Genomic DNA, 21,233 nt, shown 5'->3' on the forward strand with positions numbered 1-21,233 from the left:
TTCATCTTACAAAACTCTATACTCATTAAACAACAACTCTCCTCTTTCCCCCAGCCTCTGGTAACCATCCTTCCACTTTCTGTTTCTATGAATTTAACTACTTTAGATACTTCATATAAATGGAATCATACAGTATTTGTGTCTGACTTACTTCACTCGGCATGATGTTCATCCATGCAGCATGTGGCAGGATTTCCCTCCTTTTAAAGGCTGAATGATGCAGTGTGTGGATAGCCCACATGTTGTGCAGGCAGTCTGCCACATGCCCTACTGCTCAGTCCAGAGCATCGCTCCCCTTCCCTCCTGCTGGACCTGTGGTCTTCTGCTCCTGAGTAGCTAGAGGATGTTGCTAGAGGGCAGTATCAGACTCTGAGGGTCCAGGAGGAGTCAAGGATTGAGTGACTAGACCCCACATTGAACATCAGATAAGAAGCTAGTATCCACTGTTCCTTCCCCCTGCTTGAGAATGCGACTAGGAGTAAGGACTGAATCTCTGACCCAGCTCTACCCACCATCCTCCCATATAGCACTCTCAGGGATGCTCCCACCAGCCCTGACAAACGGAGACTAAGAGGTGAAGGCAGTGGGGCTGGCATCCCACCTTCCCAGAATTGGCCTAGATCTTGCATCCTGGGCTTCATCTTTCTGCAGTCCTGGGATGTACCCTCTGGTGGCAGTGGCAAGGGTGATGCCACTTCCTGGCGATGATGACAGTATTACCTGTCCTGGTTATGAGTGTGTGTGTGTGTGTGTGTGTGTGTGTGTGTGTGTGTGTGTGTGTGTGTGTGTGTTTTAATCTTCTTTTGAGGAAAGGGTAGGTAATGAGGTTTTTATTGATGATGATGATGATGATTTTTAATGGATGTGCTGGGGCTTAAACTCAGGACCTCATGCATACTAAGCATGCACTCTACCACTGAGCTATACCCTCCATCCCTGGTATGTTTTTTTTTCTGCCATGTACTCATTTCCTTTCCTGGAAAGGGAATTTCCATTTCTCTTGGAAAACTATCCCATCCTCTGTGTAGCATGTTCATCCATCCATCTGTTCAACAAAACTTTACTAAATTCCAGTGATACCCCTGTTTTAGGCTGTAGGGATCCAGAAATGTGAACAGAAACATTTTCAAGTGGAGGACCATAGATGTGTAAACAAGCACACACGTAACACAAATTCAGATTGGTGTTACGAAGAGATAAAGCTGGGCAGGAGGGCAGAGACTGGGGTGGGTGGTCTCTTAGGTCACTCTGGAGAAGCACATTGAGTGTGACCCGAATGATGGGAAGATCTGGGGGAAGAGCATCCCCACACCTGGAACAGCCTGTGCAAAGGCTCCAAGACAAGAGAAGCAGAGAGGTGGCCATTGTGGCTGATGATGGGAAGGTGGGGAGAGTCAGCTGTAGATTTCAGCAGGGCAGGTGCAGGTGGGGCCTTGGGATCATTGGAAAGTCCTGTATCCTACAGTATACGATCTTTTGAGACGGGTGTAATGTCTGTTAGCATAATGTCTTTGAGATTCATATGAGTTGTGTGTATCAATAGTTTGTTTCTTTGTACTGCTGAGTTATGTTCCTTTTTGCGCATGTTCCAGCGTTGGTGTTTATTCATTAATTGTTGAAAGATATTTGGGTTATTTCCAGTTTATGGCTAATACAAATAAGGCTGCTGTGAACATTTATGTAAGTTAATTTCACTAGGACAAATGACTGGGAGCATAATTGCTGGGTCATACGGTAAGTATATGTTGACCTTTATAAGAAGCTGCCACACCATTTTGCAGAGTGACTGTATTCTCATTACAACCAGCAATCTCTGAGCATTCTGGTTACTCATTCTTGCCAGTGCTTCGTGGTGTCAAGATTTTTAATTTTAGTAATTCTAATAGGGACATAGTGACATCTCATTGTGGTTTTAGTTTACATTTCCATAGTGACTAATGATGTTCAGTATCTTTTCATGCACTTACTTTGCCATCCTCTTTGGTGAAATCTTTGTTCAAGTCCTCTGCCTATTTTTAACTGGGTTGTTCGTTTACTTATTATTAATGACTCTTACTTTTAACCTGCTTACATCATTATATTTTAAGTGGGTTTCTTTTATTTATTTATTTATTTATTTATTTATTTATTTATTTATTTATTTATTTATTTATTTATTTATTTATTTTATTGAAGTACAGTCAATTATAATGTGTGGATCTCTGGTGTATAGCACCATGTCCCAGTCATGCATATACCTACATATATTCATTTTCATATTTTTTTCCATTAAAGGTTATTACAAGATATTGAACATAGTACCCTGTGCTATACAAAAGAAACTTTTTAAAAATCTATTTTTATATATAGCAGCTAACATTTGTAAATCTCAAACTCCCACATTTATCCCCTCCCACCCCCTTTCCCCAGTAACCATAAGATTGTCTGCAAGTCTGTTTCTGTTTTGTAGATGAGTTCATAGTGTCCTTTTTTTTTTTATTTTTCACATTCCACATATGAATGAGATCATATGGTATTTTTCTGTCTTTTCTTTTTCTGGCTTACTTCACTTGGAATGACATTCTCCAAGGACATCCATGTTGCTGTAAATGGCATTATTTTATTCTTTTTTATGGCAGAGTAGCATTCCATTGTATAAATATACCACAACTTTATCCAGTCATCTGTCGATGGACATTTAGGTTGCTTCCATGTCTTAGCTATTGTATATAGTGCTGCTATGAAAACTAGGGTGCATGTATCTTTTTGCATTAGAGTTCCCTTCGAATATATACCCAGAAGTGGGGTTACTGGATCATATGGTAAGTCTATTTTTAGTTTTTTGAAGAATCTCCGTACTGTTTTCCATAATGGCTGCTCCAAACTACATTCTAAATGGGTTTCTTTTACAAAGCCTATAATTTGTCTTTTTAAAATAACCAATCTTATAATACCTTTTTTATTTGCCATACTTAGACTGTTTACATTTAATATAATTATTGATATCATTTGATTTAAGTCTACATTATATTTTTTGTTTTCTGTGAATTCCTTCTGATATCTTTCCCCTACCCCCATTCTTGATTTTTTTGGGGTTATTTGAATATGTTTTAGTGTTCCATTTTAATATATCTTTTGGCTCTCTCTCCTTTTTTTAAGTAGTGTTTGCTCCAGGGATTACAATATACATACTTAACTCTTCGCAGTCTACTTAGAATTAATATTTTACCACTTGAAGTAAAATGTAGAAACCTCACAACCCTTTACCTTCATCCTTTTATGTAATAGTTGCCATGCGTATTACACATATCCTTGAGAGTCCCACCAGACAATGCTATAGCAAGATTTAAAGGACTTACAAGGAAAATAATCTATTATATTTACTCAAGATATTTCTGTTGTATTGTCTTTGTTACTGAAGTCCCAGGTTTCTCTCTGGCATTATTTCCCTTCTTTCTGCAGAACTGCCTTTAACATTTCTTTAAGAGCAAGTCTGCTAGCAGTGAAGTTGCTTATTTCTATCACCTGAAAAGGTCTTTATGTCACAATTATACCTGAAGGATATTTTTGCTGGCTATAGATAGAATTCTGGGTGACAGGTATTCTGTTTAAGCACTTTAAGGATATTGTTTCACTGTTTTCTGGTCTCCATGGTTTCTGATAAAATATCCACAGTCGTTAGAATCATTTTTCCTCTGGGCTGCTTTTGTGATTTTTTTCCTTTATCTTTAGTTTTCATCAGTTTGATTATGATGTTTCTGGCCTTGGTTTTCTTGAGTGTATCTCTTTTCTCTTTTTTTATTGTATTAAAATGTATGTAATATAAAATTTACTATCTTAATCATTTTAGGTGTACAGTTAGAGGTATTAAATATATTCACATTGCTGTGCAGCCATCATCATCACCCCTCCCCATAACTTGTGTAGATCTGAAACTCTATACCAATTAAGCAATAGCTCCTCCTTCTCCCCTCCCCACAGCCCCTGGCAACTTTTTGTCTTTATGATTGTGACTAAGTACCTCATATAAGTAGAATGATACAGTATTGGTCTTTTTGTGACTGGCTTATGTCACTTAGCATAAGGTTCTCAAGGTTCATCCATGTTGTAGTGCATAGCAGAATTTCCTTCCCTTTTAAGGCTAAATAATATTCCATTCTATGTATATGTATATGCATTTTGCTTATCCATTCATTGGTCAGCGGACACTTGGCTTCCTTCAACGTTTTAGCTACTATGAATAATGCTGCCATGAATGTGGATGTACAGATATCTCTTTGAGACCCTGCTTTCATTTCTTTTGGGTATATACTTAGAAATAGAATTTCTGGATCATACAGTGATTCTATTTTTAATTTTTTGAGGAAGCTCCACACTGTTTTCCACAGTGGCTGTCCCATTGTGCATTCCCATCCAGAGTGTACAGGGTTTCAATTTCTCCACATCCCGGCCAACTGTAGTGTAATCCCTGACAGGTCTCCTTTTGCTCTGTTTTGTTTTGTAATGTAAGTGCCTGATTTTAGCTTTGTTGCTGAGGCATCCATTTCAAAGAGGCAGTCCCTTCAAAGACGGCTGGCTACTTGAATAAACACATTGCCAGAGACTTAACTAGAGAAAGAGCCAGCGGTTCCCCACTCCCAAGTCTTCTTTGTTTTAGCAATCTTGGGTGATTTCAATAACTAACCATTGGGCTGTTTGTTTGTTTTCTTCCCAGGCTTTAAGTTCTCCTACTCTTAAGCTTTAAATTAACCAAACGTGAAACCATAGGTCCCCACCCTCAACCCCAGTGATAGCAGAACCCCAGACCTGAGCACTCTCATTATTCCTGCAACCTCGCTGTGTGGCACCAGGTATGCTATGTAACTTCCACGTCTTTTAAATAATAAACCTCTATTTTTTTCAAAGTTTCCTGATAGTTACTGCTGAAGGGCGCCTTGCAGTTGTAACAGGAACCGCAAGGGCTGGTCCAGCTACAGCATTGGTTAGTGACAGGCTGAGACCAGCACTGAAACACTAACACTTGTTTTCTGCTTGTTTTTTTGTTTTTAACAGTAGCCATACTAATAAATGTGAGGTGGTGTTTTACTGTAGTTTTGATTTACATTTCCTTAATGATTAGTGATGTTGAGCATCTTTTCCTGTGCTTATTGACCATTCGTATATCTTCTTTGGAAAAATGTCTCCAGGTGTTTTCCCCATTTTTGAATCAGGTTGTTTATTTATTTTTGTTGACTGAGTATATCCTTTCTGGTGTTTGCTGAGACTGACTCTGTAAATTTACGCCTTTAGCCAAATTTGGGAAGTTTTTAGCTTTATTTCTTCAAAAATTTTTTCTATCCGATTTCTTTCTCCTTTTTTTCTGGGACTCCAATAATGTAATGTTAGATCTTTTGATATAATTCCACAGATGATTGAGGCTCTTTTTATTTTTTTTAAATCTTTTTTTCTCTCTGTTCAGATATTTCTATTGCTCTATATTCAAGTTCACTGACTGATTCCTGTGTCTTCTCCATTCTGCTATTGAGACTGTTAGTGAATTCTTTCAGGCGTTGTATTTTACAGTGGTAAAACTTGCAATTAGTTCCTTTTTTGCTTTGTTTTGTCTTAGTTTGTCTCTTCTGAGAACCCCTATCTTTCCATTCATTTAGAAAGTGTTCAATCTTTAGCTCATGGATGTTGGTTATAATAAGCACTTAAAAGTATTTGTCTGATATTTATAACATTAATTGATTGCTTTTTCCCTTGAGAAGTAATCAGATTTTCCTGGCTTTTCATATGAGCAATTTTGAATTGTATCTTGGGCATTTACTGTAGCCAAGGAGATGGGTTTTCTGGAGTTCATAGCACTACCACTGTAGCAACACAGCTCTGTAGCTTAACCTTGGGGCAGAGCCAGGGGAGAAGAAAGAAAGACAGAAGAAAAAAAAAAAGGAAAACAAATGCTGTCTATAATCTCTGGCTTGAGGTGTCTTTTTCTTATGCTCTGGTGAAAAAGAAGGGCTTTCTCTTGGATTATTTGCTGTCTGCACTTGCAAAATTCTGCATTTTGAGCTGCCCTCAACTTTAACCTGGAAGCTAGAACTGATTATTCTTCAGGTTTTGACCCTCTTTCCCAGTCAGCCTGCTAGTGTTTACTATTCAGAGTCCAGATTTTTGTTTGTTTTTTTTTTTGTACTCCAGATGTTTTAGTTGTATTCAATAGGAAGTATCAGCTAGAGTACACTTACTCCATCTTGCCAGTGCTGGACTCAACAGTTTTTATTTTATTTATTTTTAACAGCTTTGTTATGATTCCTGTACAGTAAACTACACATACTTCAGATGTACAATTTGATGAATTTTGTTAAGATATATACACCAATGAAACCACCGCCACAGTCAAGATAGATAACATTTCCATCGCTCCCCAAGAGGTGCAAATTTTGAATTCCTAATTTATCCCTTCCCACCCCCTTTATACCCTGGTGACTATAAGTTTGTTCTTTATGTCTGTGGACTCAGCAGTATTTTAAAGAAATTTTAAGAGATGGCCTCTACTGTTTACCTGCACATTGACCACCACTGGGTGGTGTTTCTGCCTGCTGTTCTGGGCTTCCATTAGCATTTCTTATAGTGGAAATCTGCTGGTGATAAAGTAGCATAACTCTTGTTTTTCTGAAAATGTCTTTATTTCAACTTCATCTAAAAAAAAATCAAGGTATAATTTGTGTATAGTGATATGAGGAAATCTTAAATGTGCAGTTAAATGAGTTTTGACAAATGCATATAGTCCATAATCTGCACCTCATCAAGCTACAGAATCTTTCTGTCACTCCAGAAAGTTCCTTTGTGCCTCTTCCTAATCAATCTCAACTCCCAGTGGAAACCAATGTTCTGATTTCTATCACTGTAGATTAGTTTTGCATGTTTTAAAACTTCATAAAAATGAAATTATATATGTTCTGTAAAACGTATTTGGCTCTTTTTCTTTTTCTTTCTTTCCTTTTTTTTACTCAACTGAAGATTTATCCATGTCATTACATGTATCATTAGTTCTTTACTTTTTATAGTTTTATAGTTGAATAGTATTTCATTTTATGGGTATTCTTTTAAAATTTACTTACCCATTCTCTTTTTTATGGACATTTGACGTCTTTTCAGTATTTGGCTATCATGAATATAGTGCTACGAGTGTCCAGTACAAGACTTTTTGTGAACGTATGTTTTCGTTTCTCCGGAGCAAATACTTAGGAGTGGAATTGCTCAATCATAGAGTCGGTGTAGGTGTATGATTCATTTTATCAGAAACAGCCAAACTAATTCCAAATTGGTTGTTCCGTCTCGCCAACATATAGTTTTTAGTTTTTTTCTTTCATTTTAGCCATTTTGATGGATATGTAGTGGTATCCCACTGTGGTTTAAATTTTGCCTTTCCCTAATGAATAATGATGTCAAGCAACTTTTCACATGTTTAGTGGCCATTTTTGTATCTTCTTTTATGAAGTATTGGTTTAAGCCTTTTGTCCATTTTTATTGGTTTGTTTGTCTTTATTATAGAGTTGTGGAAGTTCTTATATTCTGGTTATGAGTTCTTTGTCACATATATGTATTATAAATGTTCTTTTCCTCAGCTGGTGACTTTTTAAAGTGCCATCTTTTGATGAACAGGTGGTTTTCATTTGAATAAAATCCAGTCTATCAGTATTTTATACTTAGTGCTTTCTCTGTCCTAAGAAATCTTTGTCAGCTCCAAGGTCACAAAATAATTCTGGTAGGTTTTCTTCTAGAAGCTTTATAGGTTTAGCTTTAGGTTTTTTTTTTTTTTTTTTTTTGATCTATGAGCCATTTTGTCTTTTTTTTTTTTTTTTGTCTATGATGTTAAGGGTCAAGATTCTTTTTTTTTCCATCGAAAAATGCATTTCCTTTCTGCATTGAATTATCTTGATACAATCAAAAAATCAATAGACTGTGTAAATGTGAGTCTATTTCTGGCTTCTCTAGTCTATTTCATTGATCTGTTTGTCTCTTCTTACACTAATGCCACCTGTCCTGATTACTGTAACTTTATATTGTTTCCAGACGGTAAGTCTTGAAATCAATTAATGTAAATCGTTCAACTTGCACTTCTGTAACAGTAATTTCCCAACTGTTCATACAGTTGATTTTTGTATATTGCCTTTTAATCTTTCAGTTTTGGGGGCAATTTTAATTTTTATTCTTAAATAGCTTTATTGGAAAATAATTCACACACCATATAATTCACCCCCTTAAAGTGCACAGTTCAGTGGTTTTTAGTATATTCACAGATACATGCATACAATACCTTGGGTATCTTGCATGCTTGCTAAATTTTCTTAATAGTTCTATCTGATTTGATATAAGTATACTTTGTGAAATGATTACCAGTCAGGTTGATTAACACATCCATCACATCACATGGTTACCATCTCTGCTCCCTGTGAGAATGCTTATACCCTTTTAGCAAATTTCAAGTATACATACAGTGTTATCAACTATCGCCACTGTGCTGTGTATTATTAGATCCCCATAACTTACTTATCTTATAATGAAGATTTGTATCCTTTGACTAGCATCTTTGCATCTTCTTAACCCCCTGGCCTTGGTAACCACCATTCTTCTCTGTGTCTGTGAATGTGATTTTTTTTTTTTAATGATTCCACAGATAAGTGATATCAGACAGTATTTCTTTCTCTGACTGACTTATTTCACTTAATGTCCTCTACGTTCCTCTATATTGTTGCAAATGTCTTCTTTCTCATTGCTGAGTAATATTCCAGACTCTCTCTCTGTCTCCTCTCTCCTACTCTGTCCATCTGTCTGACACATCACATCTTTATCCAGTCATCTGTTGATGGTATCAATTTACATTCCCACAAACAGTGCGCAGGAGTCCCCTTACCTCTGTATCCTCACCACGACTTGTTATCTTTCTTTCTTTCTTCCTTTCTTTCATAGAGGTACTGGGGATTGAACCCAGGACCTTGTGCTCATGAAGCACATGCTTTACCACTGAGCTATATACACTTAACCGCTTCTCTTGTCTTTTTGATAAGAACCATTTTAACAGGAATGAGGTGATACCTCATTATGGTTTTGATTTGCATTTCTCTGATGATTAGTGATGTTGAGCATCTTTTCATCTACCTGTTGGCCATTTGTGTGTCTTTGGAAAAATGTTTATCCAGGTCCTTTGCCTAAATTTAAATTAGGTTATTAAATTTTTGCTATTGAGTTGTACATATTCCTTATATATTTTAATATTAATCCCTTACCAGATGGTTTGAAAATATTTTCCCTCATTTCATAGGTTGCCTTTTCATTTTGTGGTTTGTTTCATTTGCTGTGCAGAAGCTTTTTAGTTTGATACAGTACCACTTGTTGATTTTTGCTTTTGTTATTTGTGCTTTAGTGTCATTAAAAAAATCATAGCCAAGACCAATGTCAAGGAGCATTTTCTCTTTGTTATCTTCTAGGAGTTTTATGATTTCAGGTCTTAATGTTTAAGTCTTTAATCTGTTTCAAGTTGGTTTTCATGATTGGTGTGAGATAAGGTGCAATTTCGTTCTTTTATATGTGAATATCCAGTTTTCCCAGCACCGTTTATTGAAGAGATTGTCCTTTCCCCATTGCATATTCTTGGCTTCCTTGTAAAACATTAGTTGGCTATATACGTGGTGGGTTATTTTTGCCTTGTGGTTACCATGAGTCTTACATAAAACATCTTATAATTACAATATTCTACTTTAAGGTGATAACAGTTTCATCTGCATACACAAACTCTATCCTTTTACTCCTCTCCCTAGTTTTCTTTTTGATGTCACAATTTATATCTTTTATACTGGGTATCTATTAACAAATTATTGTAGCTGTAGTTGTCTTTAATACATTCATCATTTAACTTTCATACTAGAGTTAAGTGATTAACAAACCACTGTATACAGTATTAGACTATTCTGAATTTGAAAAGTCTCTACTTACTTTTACCAGCATGCTCTATATATGCATGTTTTCCTCTACTAATTAGTGTCCTTTCATTTCAGCTTGAAGAACTCCTTTCAGCATTGCTTGTAAGGCTGGTCTAGTGGTGGTGAACTCCCTCAGCTTCTATCTGGGAAAGTCTTTTATCTTGCCTTCATTTCTAAAGGACAGCTTTCCTGGGAAAAGTATTCTTTTTTTTTCCCCCATGGGAAAAGTATTTTCAGTTGGCTTTTTTTTTCTTTCAGCACTTTGAATATAATCATTCTACTCTCTCCTGGTGTACAACATTTCTGCTGGGAAATTTATTTTTATTTTTATTTATTTTTTATTGACGTATAGTCGGTTACAATGTATCAATTTCTGGGGTACAGCATAATGTCCCAGAGATATTACATATATTCGTTTTCATATTCTTTTTCATTAAATGTTATTACAAGATACTGAGTATAGTTCCTTGTGATACACAGAAGAAACTCATTTTTTATTTATTTTTATATATAATGGTTAACATTTGAAAATCTCAAACTCCCAAATTTATCCCTTCCCACCCCCTTATCCCCAGTAACCATGAGATTTATTATGTTTGCGAGTCTATTTTTGTTATGTAGATGAGTTCATTAGTGTCCTCTTTTTTCTTTTTTTATTAGATTCCACATATGAGTGATATCATATCGTATTTTTCTTTCTCTTTCTGGCTTACTTCACTTAGAATGACAATCTCTAGCTCTATCCATGTTGCTGCAAATGACATTATTTTATTCTTTTTATGGCTGAGTAGTAGTCCATTATATAAGTATACCACAATTTTTTTTCTTTTTAAGTTTTTTTTTTTCACCTAACCTGCCTCCTATTATCATCTCCTTTATAATTATAGGACTTCCTTTAGTCAGTCTTCAGGGTTAGGCCTGCTGGTGACAAAATCTTACTTTTCCTTTATCTGAAGGTCTTCATCATCTTTAAGGTCTTTCTTTCCCCTTCATTTCTGAAGAGTATTTTTGATAGATACATAATTAAGGTATAGGATTAATAATTAAGATGTAGAATTAAGAATTACAGTATTTTTTTCAGTACTTGAAAAAGGTTGTGCCATCTCCTGGCCTCTATGACTCCAAATGAGAAATCCACTGACATTTAACTGTTCCCTTATAGGAAACATGTTGTTTCTCTCTTCACACTGAATCCCCAGTGAATTTTCTGTAGGAATAAGGCAAGATTATTCTAAAACTTGTCCAGAGAGGCAAAGTCATAAGACTAACCCGGAAAAATTAGAGAAGAGGGTAAGAGGAGACATGCCCTATCAGAAAGCTCTGGTAATTAAAACAGTCTGATACGTAAGGAACAGATGGCCAGATCAGGGAGACAAAACAGAGGGTCCTGAAAGAGACCCAGACAGAAGATTTACTATTAGAAGAATATACGGTATATTTTATTTTACTTTATAATTTTTAAACTTTTAATCTTATTTTTATCTTATTTTATTTTAAAAAATTTATTTATTTTTGATGGAGGTACTAGGGGTTGAACCCAGGACCTCATGCATGAGCTCTACCACTGAGTATCCCCACCCATCTAGGGTATATTTTTTTATTATTATTTTATATATTTTTATTGAAGTACAGTTAGTTTACAATGTGTCAATTTCTGGTGTACAGCACATTACTTCAGTCACATAGGAACATACATACATTTGTTCCCATAGTCTTCACCATAGGTTACTACAGGATATTGAATATGGTTCCCTGTGCTATACAGTATAAACCTGTTGTTTATCTATTTATATATATATAGTAGTTAGTGTCTGCAGATCTCAAACTCCCAGTTTATCCCTTCCCACCCCCTCCCCCACTGGTAACCATAAGTTTGTTTTCTATGCCCGTGAGTCTGTTTCTGTTTTGTAAATAAGTTCGTTTGTCTCCCCCCTACCCCAGATTCCACATATAAGTGATATGTGGTATTTTTCTTTCTCTTACTTCACTTAGAATGAGAATCTCTAGGTCCATCCATGTTGCTGCAAATGGCATTATTTTATTATTTTTTATGGCTGAGTAGCATTCCATTGTATAAATATACCACCACTTCTTTATCCAATCATTTGTCAACGGACATTTAGGTGTTTTTCCATGTCTTGGCTATTGTAAGTAGTGCTGCTATGAACATTGGGGTGCGTGTGTCTTTTTTGAATTAAGCTTCCCTCCGGATATATGCCCAGGAGTGGGATTGCTGGATCATATGGTAAGTCTGTTTTTAGCTTTTTGAGGAATCTCCATACTGTTTTCCATAACAGCTGCACCAAACTACATTCCCACCAACAGTGTAGGAGGGTTCCCTTTTTTCCACACCCTATCCAACATTTATCTTTTGTGGACTTCTGAACGATGGCCATTGTGACTGGTGTGAGGTAATACCTCATTGTAGTTTTGATTTGCGTTTCTCTGATAGTGATATTGAGCATTTTTTCATGTGCCTATTGGCCATTTGTATGTCTTCACTGGAGAATTGCTTGTTTAGGTCTTCTGCCCATTTTTGGATTGGGTTGTTTGTATTTTTCTTATTAAGTTGTGTGAGCTGTTTATATATTCAGGAGATTAAGCCCTTGTCAGTCTCATCTTTTGCAAATATTTTTTCCCATTCTGTAGATTGTCTGTTTTGCTTATGGTTTCCTTTGCTGTGCAAAAGCTTTTAAGTTTAATTAGGTCCCCTTTGTTTATTTTTGCTTTTATTTCTTTTGCCTGGGTAGACTGCCTTAGAAGAACATTGCTGAGATTTATGTCAGATAATGTTTTGCCTATGTTTCCGTCTGAGAGGTTTAGCGTGTTCTGTCTTTAAGCCATTTTGAGTTTATTTTTGTGTATGGTGTGAGGGAGTATTCTAACTACATTGATTTACCTGCAGCTGTCCAGTTCTCCCAACGCCATTTGCTTAAGAGACTGTCTTTACTCCATTGTATGTTCTTGCTTCTTCTGTCAAAGATTAATTGACCAAAAGTTTGTGGGTTTTAGGATATATTTAAAAACTTACTATGTGGATACTCTTTCTAAATGAGAGAAATTCAGAAGTCTGACGGGAAAAGACACAGATTGGACTGCATAAAATTTCAAAGTACAGCATGCACGTGCGTGCGCGCACGCACGAGCACACACAGTCCTACTACATACTAAGACAAAATACAAGTGATATCTTGTGAGAATATTCTGTATCTGCAAGATAGATATGAAAGTTATAAAATCCCACCACACAAAGAACTACAAATCAATGACAAAAACACCGGAGAAGGGGTATAGCTCAGTGGTAAAGCGCATGCTTAGCATGAATGAGGTCCTGAGTTCAATCCACGGTAACTCCATTGAAAATTAAATAAACCTAATTACCCCCCCAATAATAAAAACAATAATAAAAACACAGGGATCCTAATAGAAAAATAGGCAGAGGATATGAACAGGTATTTCACAGCAGAGAAATAAGAACTAGTCAATAAACAGATCTGTTTATTCTCATGAAAAGTAAATTCAAACAAGACGTTTTAACTCAACATACGACAAAGTTAAACTTTGATAATATTCATTTGTCATTCATTGAATCCTCACTCTGCACAAAACAGTCTTAGATTCATAATGCTTGGAGCCTAGAGAGACAGATAATCATGAATACACATATATACTTACAAACATAATTGCAAATTATTTTAAGTGATAACGAAAGTGTAGATCCCATGAGAGTTTACAACCAAAGGAGCCTTGTTCAGAGATCACACTGGAATCAGAGAACCTATCTTCAAAAAACAAGTTGCTTGAGTTGAAATATGAACGATAAATTGAAATGCCCTGATCAAGTCGTGCTGTGAAGGCACCTACAACCTCTTCGGGGGTGGAGCACATTCTCGCGGCCACTGGGGAAACAAAGTCAGCTCGGCCAGAGGAGGAAAGCAATGCAAGAGGCGGAGAAAAGACAGGTGAGGTCGCGCACAGCCTCAGGGACCATGTGAAGGACTTTTGCCTTCGCTTCAGGGCAATCAAAAGCCATCAAATCATGTCAAGCAGAGGAGTATGTTTGGAAATGCTTTTATAAACATTAGGCCGAATTCTGAATGAAGAGAAGATTTGGAGAAAATGGTGGAGCTACACAAGACTGCGGGTGAGAATAGTTTGGACAAGCTTAGTAGTTAAGATTAAACACAGACACACGTCACTCTCAACATGTCCCCAGACGAATCCATTTCTTTCCTAAATTTGTCTTTTCTTGTGTTTATCATCTTAATGAAATAAAGTGATTAACTAAGAGATCTGGGCAAGTCATCCGTGGTATCGTCGAGCTGGTCATGAGCAGGTGAGAAACAGTGGTAGACGAGGTTTGAAGGAACGGCCTGCTGCAAACATCTCACCCAAGCGCTGCGCCCTGTACCGCCAAGAGGACGTCACACCCCCTGGAGATAAACCGTGTTTTCCTTCTGCACAGCGGGCGCGAGGCCCTGCGTACTTTCCAGTCTGCTCTCATACCGCCTCTCCCTGGACCGCTTTTCACCGGGCCAGCGAATTAATTTCTTCCTTTTTTCTCTTTCAGTGCTTGTCACGGGCTGTTTTTCTTTCCTGAGTCTCCCTTTCACACAAACTCACAAGTAAATTGTCCCTCCACCTGGACACTGCTCCCTGTTGCGACGGGCCTGACGCGCTCCTGACCCTCCCATCTCCACCCAAAGTCTAGCCCCATCCTGCCCCACTCGATCACGAGCTGGTAAAGAGCAGGTCCCAAAACCTCCGCCACACGCCCGGGACCGAGCCCACCGCGCTTACGGAGCGCAGGACACCAAGACTCGCGGGCTGTACACACCGCAGGTTCCACGAACTGGGAATTGCGGCCCTGTGCGACGGCGGTACCGCCCACGACGGCTGTCAGGGTTGGAGGCCCTGGATGGAAGTGCTGGGCTGCAGTCGGTTCTGGGAGTTGTAGTCGTCTGAGTGCGGAGGGCCTGGCCTCCCGCTGAGGCCGCGGTCGACCCTGGGAAGCGTGGCTGCCCGAGGCCCGCGCTCTGCGCCTCGTGCGCGCGGGGCGTACTGGGAATTGTGCTCTGGGCGCCTGCGCGGAGGCCGCGGTGGAACCTGGGAAGTGTGGCTTCCCTGGGCCCTGGCGCTGCGCCTCCTGTGCACGGGGCGTCCTGGTAGTTGTAGTACGTGGGTGCGTCCGCGCGGAGGCCGCGGTGGACCCTGGGTAGCAAAGCTGTTCCAGGCCTGCGGCTTAGTGGCGGTTGGTCCCTGAGGCTCTGGAAGGCGCGGTTTGCGGGGCGCTGTCGCCGGGTCCCTATCGCAGAGCCGAGAACCTGACCGCGCGGGCTGGGGTAGGTGAGGGCCGGCCCTGCCCGAGCCACGCCGGAGTGCGCTGGGCTCGGCTCCATCCCGAGCTCGCGGACACCAGGCCTGCCAGGCCGGCGCGCAGGTGGAAGACCCGAGCTGGGCCCGTTAAGGGGGGTGGCGCTGCGCGCGGGTCAGCTCCGGGCTCGGAGCCCGCGCCTTGGCGGGACGGGGCCGTGGCGGGACGGGGCTGTGACGGCGCCTGGACCGTGTGACGAGGGCGGTGGATGCGGAGCGACGGGAAGCCAGGCCGGGGCCCTGTTCCTCCAGCCCGCGCGCTCAGTTCTGTTCTCTCCCTGCCAGCCCTGCGTTTGCTCTCCTGTTCCCCGTGGGCCCTGCTGGAGCCATGGCTCAGGTAAGCTTGCGGGAAATTCATTTCCTACGGAACTTTCTTTGTATGTATGAACTTTCTTTTTCCCCTTGCTGCTTTTAAAATTCTTTTTTGTCTTTAATTTTAGACAGTTTTTTCATTTTTCAGTTTTATGAGGTAGAATTGTTATAATTTGCACATAACAATGCATTGCATGTAAATACATACATACAATATACCCATGTTTTAAAAAACTTACGTGTATGTACTGTTTATTGTTTCCAAGAATGTTTAGAGCTTTAGGTTTTTAAACTTACATCTCTATCAAAGGAATAAAGCCAACCACAAAATAAGAATTAATTCAAAAAGATACATACACCCTCCTATTAATGGCAATATTATTTATAATTGCCAAGGTATGGAAGCATCCCAAGTGCACATCAATAGATGAGTGGACAAAGACAATGCAGCATATATATGTAGTGGAATACAACTCACCCATAAAAAAGAAAAATACTGTATCATTTGCAGTCCTGCATTTACTTTTTTTTTCTTTTCACTTCAAAAACCGGAGTTTTATACCTGGTATAAATATTTCCATTGCATCAAAAACAATAAAATACCTAGACGTAAACTCAACCAAGGAGATTACCTGTACTCTGAAAACAGTAAAACCACTGATGAAAGAAACTGAAGATACAAAAAATTGGAAAGATACCTTGTGCTCTAGGATTGGAAGAATCAACCTTATCAAAATGGCCGTACTACCCAAAGCAATCCAGTGCAACTCCTGTCAAAATACGTTTTTTACAGAACTAGAACGAACAATTCCCAAAATTTGTATGGGACCATAAAAGGCCCGGAACAGCCAAAGCAATCTCTTGTAGATCTTTTTTTTTTTTTTTTTTTTTTTTTTTCTCTTTCTTCTTTTGTTCTCTTTTCTTATGGTTTGATGACTAGAGAAGTTCCTTTAACATTTGTTGTAAAGGTGGTTTGGTGGTGCTGAAATCTTTTAGCTTTTGTTTGTGAAGCTTTTGGTTTCTCCATCAAATCTGAACGAGAGCCTTGTGGCATTGAGTATTCTTAGTTGTAAGTTTTCCCCTTTCATCACTTTAAATATATTGTGCTATTTCCTTCTGGCCTGTAGAGTTTCTGCTGAAAAATCAGCTGATAACCTTATGGGAGTTCTCTTGTGTGTTATTTGTTGGTTTTCTCTTGCTAATTTTAATATTTTCTCCTTGTCCTTATTTTTTGTCAATTTGATTACCGTGTGCCTTGGTGTGTTCCTCTTTGGGTTGATCCTGTGTGAAACTCTCTGTGCCTCCTGGACTTGGGTGACTGTTTCCTTTCCCAAGTTGGGCAAGTTTTCAGTTACTATCTCTCCAAAAAATTTTTTGGGCCTTTTCTCTCTCTCTCCTTTTTCTGGGACCCACATGATGCGAATAGCGTGCTTCACGTTATCCCAGAGTTCTCTTAAACTATCCTCATTTCTTTTCATTCTTTTTTCTTTTCTCTGTTCTGTTCTAATGATTTCCACTAATCTGTTTTCTAGCTCATTGATCCGTTCTTCTGCCTTATTTAGTCAATTCTTGATTCCTTCTAGTGTGTTACACATTTCAGTGATTTTATTCAGCTCTGTTTTGGTATTTATATTTTTCAACTCTTTGCTAAAAACTTCACTCTGTGCACCTGTACTCCTCTTGAGTTCTCTGAACATCTTCGCCATCATTACTTTAAACTTTTTCTCAGATAAATTGCCTATCTCCTCATCACTTATTTCTTCTTCTGGGATTTTATCTTGTGTTTTGGCCTGGGAGATATTCCTCTGCTGCTTCATATTGTCTATCTTTCTATTTGTATTTTGAGGTAAGTTAGTTCCATTTGTCAACCTTAGAGAGAGGTGGCCCTCTGTGGGAAACGTCCTGTGCGTCCCAGGAGTACACTCTTCTCTTGTCATCCAAGGGCCACGGTCCAGCGGGTCCCAGGGCAGAGTCTGGACTGGGTTTGTGGATTCCTTCCACAGGCTTTGGGGCTGCTGTTTTCTTATTTCTGGTGTCTGCCCTCTGGTGGATGAGGCTGGACTAGCGCCTTATGCAGGTTTCCTGGCAGAAGTGTGTGTGTGTTCCCACTGACAGGTAAAGCTTAGTCCTGGACCTCTGTGGGGTAGGGCCGTGTCTAGAGGCGTTTGTGGCTTAGGAAGTCTGTTGACGGGTGATGTTTGGCCTGAGGCTTCCCTACAGGGTGTTGGGGCTATGTCTTGGTGCTAATGATCCAGTCAAGATGTCAGCCTCTAGGAAAGCACATGTAGATGAACACTCCTGGAAAGTCCTCCACCAGCCTTTATGTCTCCTGGGCAAGCTGCAGCTGTCCCCTAAGTCCCCAGGAGACCTTCTAAAACCAGCAGGCAGGTCTGGCCCCGGTTCCTATGAAATTACCGCCTCTGCCCTTGGACCTGGTGCACATGAGATTCTGTGTATGCTTCCCCAGAGAATGAAGTCTCTGTTTCCTCCAGTCCTGTGGGGCTCTTGGAGCTAAGCCCAGGAGCTTCAAAACCAGATGTCCTGGGGTCTCCTCCTCCTCCTGGCCTGGGGAGCCTGACATGGGGCTTAGAGCTCTCACTCCTGTGAGAGGCCCTCTGCGACTTAATTATTCTTCAGCTTGTGGATCACCCACCTGGGGGTATGGGGCCCGATTATATTGTGAGCATGTCCTTCCTACCGTCCTGCTGTGGTTCCCCCTTTACGTTTCCAGTTGAATACGATATTTTTTGCTAGATTCCAGTCTTTTTTTTAATGGTTGTTTGGCAATCAGTTGTGGTTTCATTGTAGTCACAAGGAGATGAGATTTTAGACAGTGTTACTATAATATGGCTTTGGATTGAACCTGGGGGACCTATGAGTGTCATGAACTGGATGCCTAAATCTCTTGCTGGATTTGGATGTTCTCAGCTATTATTTCTTTAAATTAGCTTTCTGCTCCTTTCTTTTTCTGTCAGAATTCCTAGGAGGGAATCTGAGGCTTTCTCTGAGCTTTTCTGTGGATACACCTGCTCCACACTTCATGTTCCTTCTGAGGGTGGGGTAGGGAGTTCTTAAGAATGTGTGCCTTCCCTCAATCCCCCAAAGCCAGGTGGGATTCTGATAGCCTCCTTTGCTTTCCCTAGGGTGGTGCTCAAGCCTGTGTGCTTTCTCCGGACCCTGCAGAGTGGACCGGCTTTCTACGCATGCTCATGAATCATCTGCAACGTCTCCTACTTGCCATCCTCAGGGGCCCACACAGGGAGTCTGCCACAGGTAGGGGAGTATGTGGGTGAATGGCTGCTCCTGGGGGCCTCACAGAATTCCCTGGGCATTGCATGGATGGGTCTAAGACAGTCATTGGTAGCGGTTTGGCAAATATACCTTCCTCCCCCTTCATCTGCATTTATAACGTATATGTATAATTATGTACCTTCATGGTTTTATTTACATCAATGGAGTCATAATGATGTTCAACTTTTTCACTTACATACATCTTGGGTACACTTTTTCATCAGTACATATAGATCAAATTCATTATTTTTCAATAGTTATGTTGTAGTCTATTGTATGAATGGACTGTAAACCATAAGATCAATGCCCAATTTTACCAACTGGGGAAGTCACCAATGACCGACTATCCACCTTCACATCAGTAGGCCACCATTTCTGGTGTCTTGCTGTTGGAGCCAGGGCTTTGGCCATTTCCAGCAGAAAAGAATAGACAGCACTTCTGTCTTCTCCTTGTAGGGGCTCAACTATTGGGAGCCATCCAGGTGCTTGAGTCATAAGTGCCCTTATGACATCATAGGTCTCCCTTCTCCATTCTTTGTCTCTATGCCATGGCTAGAGGAACACAGACCTGAGGGGATTTGAACCATCTACACCCAATCCATGTGGGACCAATGGTGAGTAAGAGAGAGACCCACACACTAGACTCTTTAGGGATGACCCCATAGATCTCTTGGGATGAGAGGATCCCCCTGACATCTGCATACTCTGGGAAGCCCTGGAACCTGGGTCTGTGTGGGTTACTGAGCCTCACTCGTGCCTTTCCCCTAACTGCTGATTGCAGGAGAAGGACCAGCCTAAAACAATAAATGAACAGGCTGAAAATGAGCCTCTGAAGAATGAGGGGCTGACCTCTTTACCGCCAGTGCAAGCACCACCACCGACCTTAGAGAAGAAGGCGGAGGTAGGAGGAGCCCTGACTTGGAAGTCTCTGGTTTTGTGTCTTATGCTGGTTGCTAGTTTCTTTTGTAGGTTTCAGAGCTAAGAACAGGAATAAACTCATTTTTGTCTGTGTTCTTTCCCCAAAATATAGTTGTGACAAAGGGAGTGGATGGTGCTACCAATAGACCCAGTAGAGTATGATCCCCCCACCCAGATGCCGCAGGGCTGGGGGTGGGAATGTGGGAGCTCTGTTTGCAGAATGGAATGGCCACCATATGGGAAGCTGGGCTTAATCATTGGGGGGCGGTGTTTGAATGTGTGCATGTACGTTTGCTCTCTCATGAAGGTTTCAAGTGTGAAAGTCAAGAGAAGTGAAGATGGGGAAGAGGTGAGAGGTAGAACTTTATGACGTGGGAGAAACCTTTAATACTGTGGTATTACAGAGGAAGAGAGCAGGTTGTGGATTGGAGCTGGAGTCAAGGATTAAAGGGTAGGATTAACAAAGGATGCCGATGCTCCAGCAGGTGGGTGGGGTCTAAGGGGAAGGGTCATGGGTCCTGGTCAAGTAGGCAGGCTCAGGTGGAATATGATAACCATTTGATCATGGCATTATTGCCCTCAGGTGGCCAACTTGACCCATGTAAAACTGGGTAGCCTGGACAGATATACTTCCATTTTACAGACAGGAACTCTGAGATTCAGAGCTTAATGTGATATGTTTGTGTTCATTAACTAGACGGGAGCAGAGATGGGGCAAGTACCTGGTCTTCTGGTTCTTGCCAGTGTCTTGCCCAGTTCTCCTGAGGTTCAGAAGAAGGGCTGATTGCTGATAGGGCATCAGGGTCCCTTACTGGTACACCCTGGGGCTGGAGGGGGTGGGGTATATTCTCCAAATGTCTCCTCTTTTTTCTTACTAGATCCCAAGAACCCCAAATAGGCCTCCTGTCAGTTATCCAGAAGTAGTCAAGATCCAGGCCTGGTGGCGGGGCACCCTGGTGCGCAGGACGCTGCTGCACGCGGCACTCCAGGTGTGGATCATTCAGTCCTGGTGGAAGCAAACACTGGTGAAGCTGGACCAAAGGAGGCGGCGGGCAGCCCTGGAGATCTTTACTCGGAAGGAGTGGGCAGCAGTCAGGCTACAGTCCTGGGTCCGCATGTGGCGCATCCGTCGGCGCTACTGCCGTTTGCTCAGTGCTGCCCGCATCATCCAGGCCTACTGGAGGTGCCACTCCTGCGCTTCCCGGGGCTTCATCAAGGGCCACTACAGAGTCACGGCCAACCAGCTGCATCTCGAACTCGAGATCTTGCTGGGCTCAGGGCCTTGCATTGTGACAGAGTGTATCCCCCTTCCAATAAAGCAGTGAAGTGATCTTTCCCAGCCTCTCTGCTTGATGCTGGTCAGAGCCATTGATAGCAAATACTTGGCATCTCATA

The 21,233-nt window shown here is 40.6% G+C and overlaps 1 protein-coding gene and 1 non-coding gene across 5 annotated transcripts; one reads left to right on the forward strand and one right to left on the reverse strand.

Moving 5' to 3' along the window:
* Positions 1-8,931: 8,931 nt before the first annotated feature.
* On the reverse strand, positions 8,932-9,004 carry TRNAM-CAU (transfer RNA methionine (anticodon CAU)). Its single transcript has one exon. It is a non-coding gene; the product is annotated as a tRNA-Met (tRNA).
* A 6,105-nt stretch (positions 9,005-15,109) lies between these two features.
* Positions 15,110-21,173, forward strand: LOC105080202 (IQ domain-containing protein F1). 4 transcript variants are annotated; one of them, XM_010969101.3, is made up of 6 exons: positions 15,110-15,286; positions 15,603-15,654; positions 18,773-18,902; positions 19,477-19,534; positions 19,702-19,821; positions 20,717-21,173. In XM_010969101.3, exons 4-6 carry the CDS (start codon positions 19,532-19,534, stop codon positions 21,161-21,163), a joined length of 570 nt encoding a protein of 189 aa, XP_010967403.1. In that variant the 5' UTR covers positions 15,110-15,286; positions 15,603-15,654; positions 18,773-18,902; positions 19,477-19,531; the 3' UTR covers positions 21,164-21,173. The 4 variants fall into 4 exon arrangements, with proteins under 4 accessions (XP_010967403.1, XP_045361985.1, XP_045361984.1 ...); XM_045506029.2 differs by having other exon boundaries at positions 15,112-15,384; positions 19,377-19,534; XM_045506028.2 differs by having other exon boundaries at positions 15,112-15,290; positions 19,377-19,534.
* The last annotated feature ends 60 nt before the right edge of the window (positions 21,174-21,233 follow it).

The sequence above is a fragment of the Camelus bactrianus genome, chromosome 17 (genome assembly GCF_048773025.1).
Source record: "Camelus bactrianus isolate YW-2024 breed Bactrian camel chromosome 17, ASM4877302v1, whole genome shotgun sequence".
In the NCBI taxonomy this organism is placed as follows: domain Eukaryota; kingdom Metazoa; phylum Chordata; class Mammalia; order Artiodactyla; family Camelidae; genus Camelus; species Camelus bactrianus.